Source organism: Euphorbia lathyris, chromosome 5, assembly GCF_963576675.1.
Source record: "Euphorbia lathyris chromosome 5, ddEupLath1.1, whole genome shotgun sequence".
NCBI classification, from domain to species: domain Eukaryota; kingdom Viridiplantae; phylum Streptophyta; class Magnoliopsida; order Malpighiales; family Euphorbiaceae; genus Euphorbia; species Euphorbia lathyris.
Window position 1 is genome coordinate 10742275 of NC_088914.1, and position 14631 is coordinate 10756905.

At 32.8% G+C, this 14631-nt stretch overlaps 1 protein-coding gene across 1 annotated transcript; it reads left to right on the forward strand.

The window, feature by feature from the left end:
* Positions 1 to 662: 662 nt before the first annotated feature.
* Positions 663 to 13531, forward strand: LOC136229043 (probable thimet oligopeptidase). Its single transcript, XM_066017581.1, has 20 exons — positions 663 to 1165; positions 1308 to 1429; positions 1589 to 1752; positions 2505 to 2595; positions 2780 to 2959; positions 3290 to 3370; positions 4144 to 4224; positions 6581 to 6673; positions 7367 to 7447; positions 7543 to 7705; positions 7855 to 7975; positions 8060 to 8132; positions 8737 to 8844; positions 8956 to 9053; positions 9134 to 9179; positions 9394 to 9490; positions 10545 to 10618; positions 10714 to 10818; positions 10950 to 11030; positions 13194 to 13531. Exons 1-20 carry the CDS (start codon positions 1006 to 1008, stop codon positions 13308 to 13310), a joined length of 2136 nt encoding a protein of 711 aa, XP_065873653.1. The 5' UTR covers positions 663 to 1005; the 3' UTR covers positions 13311 to 13531.
* Positions 13532 to 14631: the final 1100 nt, after the last annotated feature.

The following is a 14631-nucleotide window of genomic DNA, read 5'->3' on the forward strand; positions in this document are numbered from 1 at the left end:
TTTTTTCACATCTCAAAATATGTTTGTGATTTGTTACTGATGAAATGACACACGTGTGAAGTGTATATGACAAGATTCATGATCGAGAAGACAGTTAGATGAATTATTTTTCAAATTGACCCAATTTATTAGCATGAGGGATAAAATTGATATTGACTTCCAATGTTAGAAGTAAAATTGAACCATTTTATACGTAATGGGTAAAATCACTCATAACTCAAAATATTAGGAGTATTTTTACACCTTAACCCATAAATTAATATTCTAAATCAAATTATACAAAACTTTTGATTGATAATCCTAATCTACCTATTTTCCAATAACTCAAAAGTTAACAATTTAAAATAAATTAAATAGTAAAATAATAAGATTATTTGGAAAAATATTTAATTAATATTTTCAATTTCAACCTTAATCAAAATTTTCAATTTATCAATTAAAATATAAAAAATTTAATCAATTAAAATAAGGTATGATAATTGAAAAATTAAAATTCCTTATTAATCAGTATTAATTTACGTAGTATAGCTTTGAATAATTAAAAAATTAAGGAATTAAAACGTTACTAGAAAAAATTAAAATGTTAGTAAGGAATAATTTCTTATTTAGTTATAAATAATAAAAAAAAAACTTTATTGGCTCTAGTATTGGAAATAGGAGAGCAGTGATTGCAAGTTTATTTTGAGCCACTAAAATATCAACTGCGTTTTCCTAGGTAATTGGTCTCTTCAACTTGCGTCTCTTGATCTTCATCGTTGAGAATCTGCACTTTCTTCCCCCCAATCATGTTTTCTCTTCTCTATTCTTGTTGTGCTTCCATGGCTGGAGGTCCTTCTTCTGCGTTTTCTCTTTCAGCCGCCATGGCTGGAGGGGCTCCACCCATGGCGGTTTCTAGCGAAACCAGGGAGGCAAACCCCCTCCCTGGGGTTTTCTGGCGGAGCCGGAGGGTGGGCCGACCCTCCCCGCCCACTGTGGCTCCGCCCCTGCTATATTTCCGCCGGAGAAATGGCGGACAGTCAAGGAAACACCGAGGATTTGACTCTTAGACGCCGTAAGAGAGACCGGAACTTACTCGCTTTAACCGGCGCTGCTGCTCTTCTCGCTGTCACTGCTACCTTTGCTATTTCCGCCTTCAATTCTCATCGCAAAAAGTCAAAGAAGAAAGGTCATTGTCTATCTTTGCTTTTACTTCAGTCTCTGCTTTGTTTTTATGTTCGTTCTATTCTCTAGGTACTACGAATGTCAAGTTCGAATCTCATATATATTACTGGCTTTGGTGCATTTCTTGTTTTTCTTCTTTTCAATAGATCTTCAGGGGTCTTCTGTTCGCGCCAATCTATCTGCTACTGATATTCTGAAATTAGCTGGCCGGATCATTGCCAAGTCTCAGGAGGTTCATGATGCTATTGCTTCTATTCCCCTTGATAAGGTACTTAGCTGTACATTTTTACTTTCCCGTTAAAATTCAGGCCATAAATTACATTTTTTCCCCAATCGTAAGTTCGCTTAGTTGCTCCTTTTGTGTGTGTTAAGCACCAGTTCTGTATTTGTTTCCGTACTCGCTGAGCTGCTGTGCTTAAATATGCAGGTCACCTATGCCAATGTTGTTGTACCCTTGGCAGATTTGGAAGCACATCAGTTTCCGTTGATTCAGTCTTGTGTATTTCCGAAGTTTGTGTCTACTGTGGAAGATGTAAGGAAAGCAAGTTCTGAAGCTGACCGGAGAATAGATGCTCACATTTCAACGTGCAGGTTTCATTTGCTTATTCTGGTCCTTGTATATTTACTATTTAAATTTTTTACTTATTTAAGGTTCGGAATGCAAGAAGTGTGATAATTTATTCTAGACTGAAGAAAAAGCTAATATTCTCTAAAGTATACGCCTGTTATAGAAATATTAAAAAGGGTTATTCAGCATTCAATATTTTGCTTCTATAGACTGCAGCATATGTGAATTTTGTAGCCAGAATATCAGATGAAGCATCAGCTAAATTGATTTTTTTTCTTTGAAACAAGCCAGTGATTAACATGTATACTTTTCTTAGCCTGCTCGGAAAGAGCATGAGTTAAGTGATGAGGATTGTTCCTTGCCATTTTATAAAAGTAGACTTTTTGTGAAAAAGTTCAGTGGGGCATGCTAAATTCTCATTTGACATGTCACAGTCTATGCAAGAATCAACACCAAGTAAAAATGTAACTAGAGGCTGTAGGAAATTATGAAGATGTTGTACAAAGGTAACATGCACTGATATATGATAACAATTAAGATCTTGGAATGGAGTATGGACGTAAAAGATTGTCATGGTTACATGTGAATAAACATTAAGTTGAGCTTTTGCACCTTTTGTGGTGAGTGTAGTTGACAACAGAATAAATTTCAGTTATGTTTGTCATAATCTGACTGGTTATATATGTAATAGTGGAAGTTTATTGGATTAAAGTTTGAATTAATGGTTCATTATGTATGAAACTGAATGCTGACCTATTTTATGCAAGCTGATCAGAAAACGCGAGGATATATATCTTGCAGTGAAAGCTGTTGCTTTGAAAGGGGAGTTGATGAACACTGACGCAAAGCAATATATTAAGTGTCTGGTAAGGAGATTTATTAATTTTAATCCCTTTCATCCTTCAAACATGATTTTTTGATCTAATATGTGTTTAGCTGAATTGCTGAAGACTTGCTTTTTCCTTTGGTAATCTGTAATATGATGTATTTGTTTAATATCCATCGAGCTGCATATCCTATTCAATCCAAGTCTTTCCTGATTAGTGACAGGTCACAGACTTTGAGCGGAGTGGTCTGAACCTTACTGTTACTAAGAGAGACGAAGCTCAACGCTTAAGAGTTCAAATTGATGAGCTAAGCTTGCGATATGTTCAGAATTTGAATGATGATAAAACTTATCTTATGTTTAGTGAAACTGAACTAGCTGGATTACCATCAGAGTATGTGAAGGTATTTTCTGCACTCGTCCTCTCTCTTTATCTATGATGTATATGTGCATAACGAAAGATCTCAATACCTCTAAAGTTTTTGTTGTGGACAAACTGACCATGTTCTGAAGGACACTTTCAGAACAAATCTGTCATTTGAAGTGTTTATATCCGCTTTTTGGTGGAAACCAATCTATAATCTGATTAACCCTAAATACATATACATCAAAGAAACAGGAAATAACCAATATAACTATTATTTCAATAGAATATATGCTTCTTATTTATTAAAGTTTACTGAATTCTGACTTATACTGTTTTCTTTTGTTGAAATGGATTGTCTTCCCTTTAGAGCTTAGATAAAGCTGAAAATGGTAAATATAAGGTCAGAATGAAAAGTCATCATGTTCTGCCACTGCTAGAGTTTTGCAAGGTATGATTCTTGATTCATTATCTTATTTTTGACCGTTAGTTGTGGGTGAATCTGTCAATTATTTGTTTCATGCACCTCATTTTACAACTTTGGATTGTACAGTGTCAGTTTTTTCTCAATATATTTGAAAAACTAAGGACTTATACGTCATGTCAAACATGCAAGATACAATATATATAGGGAGGAACATAAACTATATAAAATAAATACGCAAGAGCACTATCGGCATTTCTTAGTTTCAACTTTGCTTAGTCTTCACATGCTGATATTTGACAATTAGCTACATCTTTTCAAAAATTTTGGAACTTTTGGTCACCATAGTTTTCGTATTTCAGGAAATCATTGTTAGATTGTTGAGTGCGAATAGATAATCAGACTCTCTTCTTTTTTGTTCCGCCTCCAAAATAAGATGGTCTAGGCATCTACATTTGTTTTTGTTGTTGGCTGTTTGGTGGTGTTGCTATGTGTTGCTTTACCTGCTAAAAGTAGAGTGTCATATAAGCAAGTTATACTGAAAGGAACAGGAACATCATCAAAATATATAAGCTGTCAAAATTTAAAAGTTGTATATTCTGTAGAGCATTAAAGATCATATAGATGAAAGTATTGTTAGTTCTTAACATTTGATTCAGCTTCCTCTTTACGTGATTGTAGTCATTGATCTAATAATGACAAAGTTTGAATTTTCTTTCTCTGTGTTATTATTTAATCTCTGATGCAATTTTGACCTAGTTATACTAAATCAAATTGATATTTATTTTGCGCACGTGAAGGTAGGAACAACAAGGAGGACTGTGGTAATGGCATATGGGAAGAGGTGTGGAGAAGTCAATCTTTCTGTCTTAGAACGTTTGGTAATTCTTGTGTTTTTTTTTATGAATTCTGTTCAAGCCCTTTGTCATTTGGGCCAATTTTTTTTTTTGTCATAATTATGAAATTGAACACCATTCGTCCTCATCTAAGCATTTCATATTGCATTTTAGTTGTTAAAAATCCTAAAGGATAATGCCTTTTGTATTAGTTGCATTTATACATGTGCAATTTGATTTATCATGTTGATTTTTGATAGAAATATTTTATTTAAAGAAGAAGACTAAGAATGCATGCAATGGAATATAAGATTTTGAACAGACAAACGTGAAACAAAAGAAAATCATAGATATAAGATAGAAGACACTATTAAATTACTGCTTCTGCTTCCTAATCATATGGGGTAATATTGAAACTTGAAAGACGCTTCTTTGAAAATCCTGAACTCATAAATCTAGAACGAATCCAAAAAGACAATAGTATCTAATAGGTGACTAAATTACAAGCGCAAATATCACCACAAACCTACTTTAGTAATTCCTTTCCATCCCAAATGTTCAAAGTCAGTGGGAAAAGGCATAATTTTAAAGCACTTAGACAATGCTAAATATTTTTCATCTTGAACCTGTAAAAGCAGTGTCACAATGAGAACAAGATACATTATACTTGAGGCCCATTACACCAATCTAGAAAAATGAGTGGAGAATAAGTCTTCCCCTCTCTCTCTCTCTTTTTGCTGCAACTAGTCATCATCAATATTAAAATATAGAATCTTCAGACAAAAAAAAGTGTATGTTCTGGCCCACAAATCCAGTTATTGGATAATTTTCTGGTTTGTTCGATTTCTGATTTATGTTAAAAACTCGTTTAGAAAGAACCCTTTGATCCCTCAAAAATTCTTCTGCTGGAAAATACTTCTTTCATTTTCTTTTTCCTGAAATAAGTAGTAGATAGAACCTGAAACTGCTCCCTAATGCTAACTATTGTAACTACTGCCTAATGCAGTTAACATTTACAATTGCAACTGCTGCCTATTGCAGTTACTAAGAGGATAAGAATTGCTTTAAGACGCATACTTAGGACACTTATACATTGGAGATTGGACACACTGGACATTTATGCACAGGGCAGCAGATCCTTAGAACAGTCACAAGGACACGTTGGTACAGATTATATTACCATGGAAATTGCTGCTTGCTGGCACATAACACCGTCTTTATGGTACTCTGGGCTTCCAGAATATTAGTGGCTGAGTAGAAACAGTGATTTTCTAGTAACAATAGGTTATAATGCAAAGAAAAATCTCTCATAATTTCTCTAGACAATACTTCCAAATACAAAGAAAACATCTCAACAAAGATATATACATCTTACTCTTGAAGAGCTGGAAATCCTTACATAAGGGAATTGTTTTCCCAAGTAAGATGTAGGAAATGGGGGCAGCATACAAACTAAAAAACCTAAGATGAAGAAAGAGACGAGATAAAGAATTTTTAGCATGCTGCTAAATGTCCTCCCAAAATCACATGAAACTCCTTCCACCCCTTTATTTACTGAAACAGAAACAAGATGATAAGGATGGCCAATTTGTGGACTTTGTTCAGTGATACTACTTATTGTTGTGAATTCTTACACTGCTTGTGCATACTCTCAATGATCGCATACCAACGAGGGACAGGTTCTTGTAGGAAGTGGCTTATCCATCACTATACTAGGGGAACATTTTCAACTACCAAAATTTAGAAAACTAACCTCACTCATATTGAAAAAAATGGTTGATATTACATGCTACGCTGACTAAGTCTTCTGTAAAATTTTCCATCTGATGTCACTTTCATGTGACCTTAAGCAAAGATAAGTGACATGGAGGTGCTTGATAGTGGGCTTCAAATAGAGTTATATCATATAGTCCAGGTGGAGACCTTTTGAAGGCCTAGCAACTACTTTTAACAAGGGAAAATTACACAGAAATTCATATTTTAAAAACTATTTACAACTATGTCAAGTCATCATTTTGGATTATGTCAAACTAGTAAAATCAGTACTTTTAATATATTTTAAAAACTATTTTAATATATAGAGGGAAAATTATGATATTCATGTATTTGACCCTTTTAACAATTGAATCTTGAAAGACCCAGATCCAAGATTACCATTTCTGTTTGTACTGTTGTTGGTGCCCTTTTATATTTTTAAGTTTATTTGAGTACCATGTTCTTGCACAAATCTGTTCCCATGGTTTGCCAATTCTAGGAATCTTTACGTTGTTGGAATTGCAATGACATTCACATCAGAAACTTCCACTATCAGCCTCCTGTTTGTTATATTTCTGTATATAATATTGTATGTTATTTGTTTTTGTGCAAGAAAATTAAGAAAGTTATCTCATGGTATTTTTAGGTGGAATTGCGCCACAAATATGCTCGTTTATTTGGATTTTCAAGTTATGCTGATTATGCTGTTGATCTCAGAATGGCAAAGACATCATCAAAGGTTTCAGTTCGAGTCATTTTCTTTAAAAACATTTTCTACCCTTTCCTTATAAAGTCAACCTAAAGTAATTTTTATGGGTTTGATTTCGTCTAGTCTTGTTCATGTACTTAAGTGATCAATTAATGCATAAAGTTACAAGTGATCATAATATTCATTATATTTCTGAAATTGGAATTGCTCCAGACATCAAGGCTACTAGTCGAATTGGGTGTAACATCTTCCTATGTGGTTTTGGAGTTATTATAACCAATTTAACTTTGTGACGTCAAGGAGCTGGGCTCTGAAAAAACTCTGCCTTTTCCTAGAATTTCTTTTTTGGAAAAAGGTAGTTTGATGCTGGTTGCATCGCTATCTTGCCTTGATTGAAATTTCATCATTTGTCAATTAGCTATTGAAAGAACTAGAGCCTTAAATATCTAAATGTAACTGTGAACCTTTATGGTTATTGATGAAGCAAGAGTATAAATTAGATAAAAGTTGGCTTATTTGTGCTCTGTATAAATCTTGGTTTGAATAGGTTGAGTCAGTTGAGATAATTAATGAGTTGTTAATTTAATTGATTTGGGTGGAGGCTTTGCAATATCAATAGTGCCACAAAGATTGTTGACTGTTTTAGGCAGAGCAGTTTCTAATGTTATACTTTGTTCTATTTCCAACATTTTACTCATCAAGCTCTTGTTATTATCAAGTCAGGTTTTTGAATTCTTAGAAGATATATCTGCCACTTTAACAGATCTGGCAACTTGGGAACTCAATGTGTTGAAAGGCATGAAGGTTAGAACTTGTTTGCCTATATCTCCCCATGCAAAGTTTATCTGTTTATTCTATAGTTTCCTTATATACGATTTTCTGGTATCATGATGCTTCAGAAGAAAGAGGAAGGAGAACTTCCATTTGGAATTGAAGACCTATTATACTATGTGAAGAGGGCTGAAGCAGACCAGTTTGATCTGGACTTCCAAGCTCTTAGGCAGTACTTCCCTGTTGATTTGGTTTTATCTGGGATTTTTAAAATAGTGCAAGACCTTTTTGGTAATTGTATATTGTTAATTATTACAGAATCCAAGGTGTCTTCCTAATATCTTGTTTGTGCCAACATACTCCATAGCTAGTGAAGTCTAGTTTTATGTTTCATTTATGATAAATAGTCATAATTACCACTCTTTCTCTACTTTCAACAGGATTAAGATTTCAGGAAATTGCAGATGCTGAGGTTTGGCATAATGACGTTTGCATCTTTTCAGTGTATGACTTGAGTTCTGGTGAACTCTTGGGTTATTTCTATCTTGATTTATATAAAAGGTAGACCTATTATCTCGACTTCTCAATGTAATCATTTAGTTTTACTTTTGTATTTCGAATAAACACTGTTGTGTTATATAACAGGGAAGGAAAACATTGTCATACTTGTGTGGTGGCTCTTCAAAATGGTGCACTATCAAGCAATGGTGTACGGCAGGTGATTTTTTTTTTTTTTTTTTGCTTCCTGCTTTTGGGAAAATTTGGATGTTGAAACTTTGCCTATATAAACTACATTTGTATAGTGCTATCCTGGACTGCAATGGATCCTTAAGAAATACGCAGCACTAACTATTTTATTTTGCAGAAGGCATGTCCTTTTGTTATGTCAGGCAGTTACTTTGGTTCTTGTTTTTACGGTTCTTTCTTTTTTCTAAGAGAAGATTCCTTCAATTGATTTCGGAAAAAAGAGTAGGGATTCAGATTTTTATTGATGCTTTGTTTTAGTTGCATTCAGAAGTTTCCATTCTTCTTTTTCTGGAAGGACGTGTAAGCCTCAACGTCTCTTCTTTCTTTTCTCAATGTATTTTTGTGAATTTGATCTCTGTTTTTTGCATAACAACCAGCAAAAAAAAGTTAACTATCCAATAATAGAAAACTGTCTGTTTACTGAGCTGTCAAAATGATCCACTGCTTGGTATGTTTTGATGTGCTTACTTCAGTTTAAATGCTTGCTTCTTATCTGAGGTTTTTTGCAATCATCTAATTCTAAAGCAAGTATGCACATGATCAATCTAAATAGTCATCAATTTTTTTTTTACTAGATTCCGGTGCCATTACTCATAGCTCAGCTGCAAAAGGGTATTAATGGTCAGCCTTGTTTATTGAGATTCGCTGAAGTGGTTAGCCTTTTCCATGAGTTTGGCCATGTGGTATGTATGCTTTGTTGATTTCATCCTGTTTCATGTCAATCACTTATCCCTGCATCTGATAACATTTGTTATAGTAATTTTAAGATACTTCTATTGATATTGAACTTTTAGGTCCAGCATATTTGCAATCGTGCATCATTTGCCAAATTCTCTGGGTTGCGTGTTGATCCCGACTTTGTGGAAATTCCTGCTCTCTTGCTAGAAAACTGGTAGGCAATTATATCATACTTTGCCTTGTTCTGATTATTTGGACTACTTACCTACCTTGTAATACTTGTGAATCTTCTAGGTGCTATGAGAGCTTCTCCTTAAAGCTGATATCTGGCTTCCACCAGGTGATGCATGCCTTTGATATTTTCTCTTTAAATTTATGGACATTATGTCAATAGGATGGGAGAAATATGGGAGGTAGAGGCACATGGTTGTTCCCTCCTCTTCTCATTAGTGCATGCACAAATGGGAGTGTAAATGTTTCTGGTTAAACACATTATTAGCTGGTTCCTTAAGATCAACTTTTGTTTATGATATCCATAATGTTTATGGTTGTAGGACATAACAAAGCCCATCAAGGATGACATTTGCAAGTCGCTCAAGAGATGGCGGTATTTTTTTGCTGCACTTAAATTGAAGCAGGAAATACTTTATTGTAAGTCATACTATGTTCTTGTTTTGGGAACTAGTGACTTTATAATTTACTTGGAATATTATCGTTGAATTATGTGTGAGATATGTTTAAATATGCATGCAGTTTTATTTACAATCCATTTCTTTGTAATCGGCCCGGCGACTTTGTGTTTCACTGGAAGTGGTCATTTATTGGTTGTCTCTATTTGATATTACTTTAGTAATGTAGTTTTGGATTGCTTGAACAATTTATGCAAGGTTCAACAAAATGGAACTAAGATTTTCTGAGAATTTGGGTTGAGAGCATTTAGGAATTTCAAGAAGTTGAATGTTAAATTTTCAAGTCTGAGTGAATTTATTGGGACATTCTGTTTTTGGATTATTGATTCGGATTGCACATGAAAAATAGAAGACTTCATAAATTGCTATGATTTTTTTTTTTCTGGCAATAAAATATTGTTCACTTTCTTTTTTTGCCTTTTGATGAAGGAATATGTGGTGCTGGATTGATCTCTCCCGATCTTCTATTGGCTTATTTCTTGCACTTATCCTGCATTCAATTCTATTGACAATATATCGCAGTCACTAAATATCCTTTACTACCTTGTTATACTTCAAATGAAACATGAAATATGCCATCTACCTTCCAAGAATCAAATCTTCTTTTGTCCTGAAAGTCACTTACAACTAGAAGTGCCAGATTCTTCATTATTATGTCTGAAGCTTATATTTCCCTTGCCCATCACGATAACATTCACTCAATATATCTTGTGTTTTTCGTGTTGATCAATTTTTTGTCGGCAACAACATTGACTGATTTGTAACAGCTATTTTGATTTAATGTATGGCATGGTTCATATTATTGTTGAAAGTACTGTAATTCTAAAGTATGTTATGTTAGATGTACATGTAGTATGGTCAAGATCAGTTCAATGTCTCATAGTGACTGAATAATAAAGAAAACACCATGAGATAAGGAAAGCTCGGATTGAACATTATTGAAATCGTCTTTTTATTAAAAAATTCATTGTCCCTTCCTATTTCTTCGAATAATTCAAATGTGCCTGTGATACTAGGTCTGTTTGATCAAATTGTATATTCCGCGGATAACGTTGACATTGTTGAGTTATTCAAGCATCTCCATCTGAAGGTAAACAGGCTAAAAGTAAAATAATATGCAGTAAAAATTGTGTTTATAATTAGAATACCTGGATCATCAGAATCGATTCAACTTTGTTTCTCCAGGTCATGTTAGGTCTACCAATGTTGGAAGGGGCCAATCCAGCCTCATGTTTCCCACGCAGTGCCATCGGCTATGAAGCTGCTTGTTATAGTCGCATTTGGAGTGAGGTTTGACATTCTATTTATAAGTTTCCTCGTAATTGGTTTAGTTAATGATTCCATTGTCGGATGTGGATGCTTCATTTTCCATCACGTAATCCCTATAAAAACTTGTTACTGATTCCTGAAATGTTTTCCAGGTCTTTGCTGCTGACATATTCACCTCAAAATTCCGTGATGATCTTTTGAACCACAATGTTGGCATGCGGTTTAGGGAAAAGGTAAAATACGATAGCCTGCATTTCAATTCTCTCTTTTGGAATGCCTTATTCTGAAAAGGCGAGCATTATTGTCACAATCAATTAGTTTATGAGATAGGCCCAATTTATTCTAGGGACACTTTAGCAAATAAATCTTTTATGCCAATTTGGACTTTGGAAAAAACTAGGGGAAATTGACACGTGTCATTATGCAAAGCATGACAACTATGCATATTCAACTAATAAGAGCATGATAAGTGTTGATGTTCTGGAGAACCGGGTCCTCTGCTGGGATGGTCACCCTCCGAATGTCCAAGCCAGTATATTATAGGAGAGATTATATTGAGACCGTAGAGAAGGGAGCCCCATACTCGTTTTTTTGGGGTATATAGCCTCTGACTAAGTGGAATATCTGGACTTTAGAGTACCCCTATCTTTACAGGCTAGTTGAGCTTTTCTGAATTACGTCTATCAAGATAGGGCTCCTGGTCTTTTTATCTGCAATAATATCAGACAAAATTCTCCAGAAGTACAAGTCTAGAATCAAAATCGGCTAATTTGGGCTAAATTGTTCCTCATATACGAGTTCAGAAGTTGAATTGTGATTTTGTCATTATAAACTCGTTAGTTTATTTCTGCGGAAGATTTCGGATTGGAAAAAAGCATAATTAAGCCTATAAACTTTACCAGTTTAAGGATCAAGCCTCTGATCAATTATTTTTCCACATTGAGCCATTGATCATTGATTCTGTTATGAATCAGACTCTTGTTTAATTTTTCCGTCGAGTTTGGGCCCTACAAATTGTTAGGGCGATTCAGCCAGTTGACATGGACAAATAAAAATAAGAGTTTCTTAACCAGGGGAGAAAAAAAAAAGTAAAAAAGAAATTATAGAAATTAATTTCCATATTGAGAAATTGTGTAGAGTAAAATGCTATGTGCTACTTATTACGTAGAGTAAAATACAACGATGGCTATTCCATTTGGACAATTATTTACTACCGTTACGGAACTCGAGTTCTCCCTATAATAATAAGGGATGTGATTCACACAAAAAAAAAAAAAAAAAAAAAAACCAAAATAGGTCTTGGGTAAGTATCAATTTAGGTTAACGTTCAAAATAGCATTAATATAGAGGCTTAACGTTTACAACATAATATCAATTTAGGCTTAACATTTACACATAGCATCAATTTAGGAATTACTAACAGAATGTGACATGTCATCCGTTAAGTCTGCCAACTCAGCGCCACGTCACATAAGGTACCAAAATAGGCATAAGGTTTGTAGAAAGTATCAATTTAGGTTTCACGTACAAAATATTACCAATATAGGTTTAACATTTACAAAATAATACGAATTTAAGCTTAACATTTACAAAATATATCCAATTTAAGTTAAATGTTACAATTAAATTAATCATATTATATTGTTTCCTTATTAACTTTATATGTTATCTTTTTATTTAGTTGTATTTTCTTATTTATTATAATATAATTAATTTGTATTTTTGCCCATTAAGATCTTATATTTGTTTTTCATCAATGATTCCGTGACTCCTAAATTCCATGCCTCATGTAATATATGCAAACTAAAAGTAATTGAATATCCACAATATTTCGAACATTAGTTAAAATAATATTGATGTGTCATTAACACAACACAATTCAGTCTCAATTGTGACGTTTAGTTTAAATTGGATATATTTTATAAACGTTAAGCTTAAATTCGTATTATTTTGTAATCGTTAAGCCTATATTGGTGTTATTTTGTACGTGAGGCCTAAATTGATACTTTCTACAAACCTTAGGTCTATTTTGTTACCTTACGTGACGTGATGCTGAGTTGGCAGACTTAACGGATGACGTGTCACGTTCTGTTAGTAATTCCTAAATTGATATTGATGCTATGTTGTAAACATTAAACCTAAATTGATATTATGTTGTAAGCCTATATTGTGCTATTTTGAACGTTGAGCCTAAATTTGTACTTCCCAAGACCTATTTTGGTACTTTATCCCTAATAATAACTTATTCTACAATGCTTGCTATTCCATTTGGACAATTATTTCACTACCTTTACAGAATTCGAGTTCTTGCTATAATAATAACTAATACTGTTTATATGAATGATGCAATCTTTGATCTACATTTGTACTTTAAACCTTGTTTAAATGCACTGTAGGTACTGGCCCCGGGAGGAGCAAAGGAACCGATTGAAATTTTATCAGATTTTCTCGGAAGGGAACCATCAATTCAGGCATTTATTGATTGCAGAGCTGAATATGGCTTACAATGTTAATTGATTGATGAAATCTGCCTCTGGTGAGATCTGGTGATCAAAATTTTCTCATGTAGATTATCTGTATTTTCGGTTTGACTTATAACCCGTGTGTTGTACGGGATGTATAATATTATTTAATAAATTTTATGATTGATAATTTCAACATTATATCAATTAGGTAAAAGATAATGTAATTTAGTATAAAATTTGAGAAGATAAATATAAAAAATATTTGACTATTTTATGTATCATTTATTTCAAATCAAAATATATATTTTTATTTCACTTTTTTTTATTGTAATTAAATAAGAATTATAATTGTTTTAAATACTAATAAATATTCATTAATTAATATAAATAAATTTAGAAATTAAATATTATTAATTAATATAAAATTTAAATGGTAGTGGTTTGGGATTCAAAATTTCTTCCGATCATTCTTGGTTCCTTAAGGATACTTGAATTGGTGAGAGAGAATAATGTGCATCTTACATAGCCAGAGAACTTTTTCAACATATGAACCGGTATGAGCTCTAAAGGAAAATACTTAATAAGCATAAATGTCTTTTTGATATTCTACTATTACACATAAATTTTGAAACACTATTAAATTAGTGTAACCTTTTTAGTTTCAAAACGATCGAATTTAGGTGTAAACTTTTCAATTTCCAACATAGAAAAATAGAGTAAAAAAATTATTATAAAGAGAATTATGATTTTTTTCTTTAATTTTTTACACATCACAATTAATGTGATGTGTCAAAGTATAGAAATACATTTTGTCTATACTTTTATATATACTAGTTGCATATTCGTGCGTTACGAGGATTAACTTAATATTTTTATATTTTTTATATTAATTATTTTCAACAATGTTTTTTCTGTAGTGATAATAATTGTTGATCACGGTTGTAATGAAAATTGCAAATTGCAAATAAATTTTATATTGTTGAGATTGAAACAAATTATTATCATTATCAAAATAAAACATTGAATGTTGACATAGTTATTGAGCATTTAAAATCAAAATTGTAGTTATTACTGTAATGTTAACTTATGCAATATGTTGATTAGTTATAGGAGAAATATTTTTAACAAATTAAAGGAGGTATAAACATTAAAATGCCAGTTTACAAAACAGTGTAGTAGTTCGTTTTAAGATGGATGAATAATTTTGAGTTCGTCTCATTTAATTATTCAACCGTGTCTATCTTATCATCTATTTTATTTGTCTAAAACTAATTTTAAAGATTACATTTTGTTCTCTTAATTTTTTTATTTGATTATTTTTTCAATTATCATAGTTTTGTATTAATAGTAGATCATATCTGTGCTGTAA

What these genes read in the sequence shown, in the direction of transcription:
- LOC136229043 (XM_066017581.1), top strand. Translation starts at nt 1,006, where the DNA reads ATGGCGGACAGTCAAGGAAACACCGAGGATTTGACTCTTAGACGCCGT. An exon ending in TACCATCAGAGTATGTGAAG is followed by an intron (nt 2,960 to 3,289) that starts GTATTTTCTGCA and finishes TCTTCCCTTTAG; the next exon opens with AGCTTAGATAAAGCTGAAAA. An exon ending in TGGCAAAGACATCATCAAAG is followed by an intron (nt 6,674 to 7,366) that starts GTTTCAGTTCGA and finishes TTATCAAGTCAG; the next exon opens with GTTTTTGAATTCTTAGAAGA.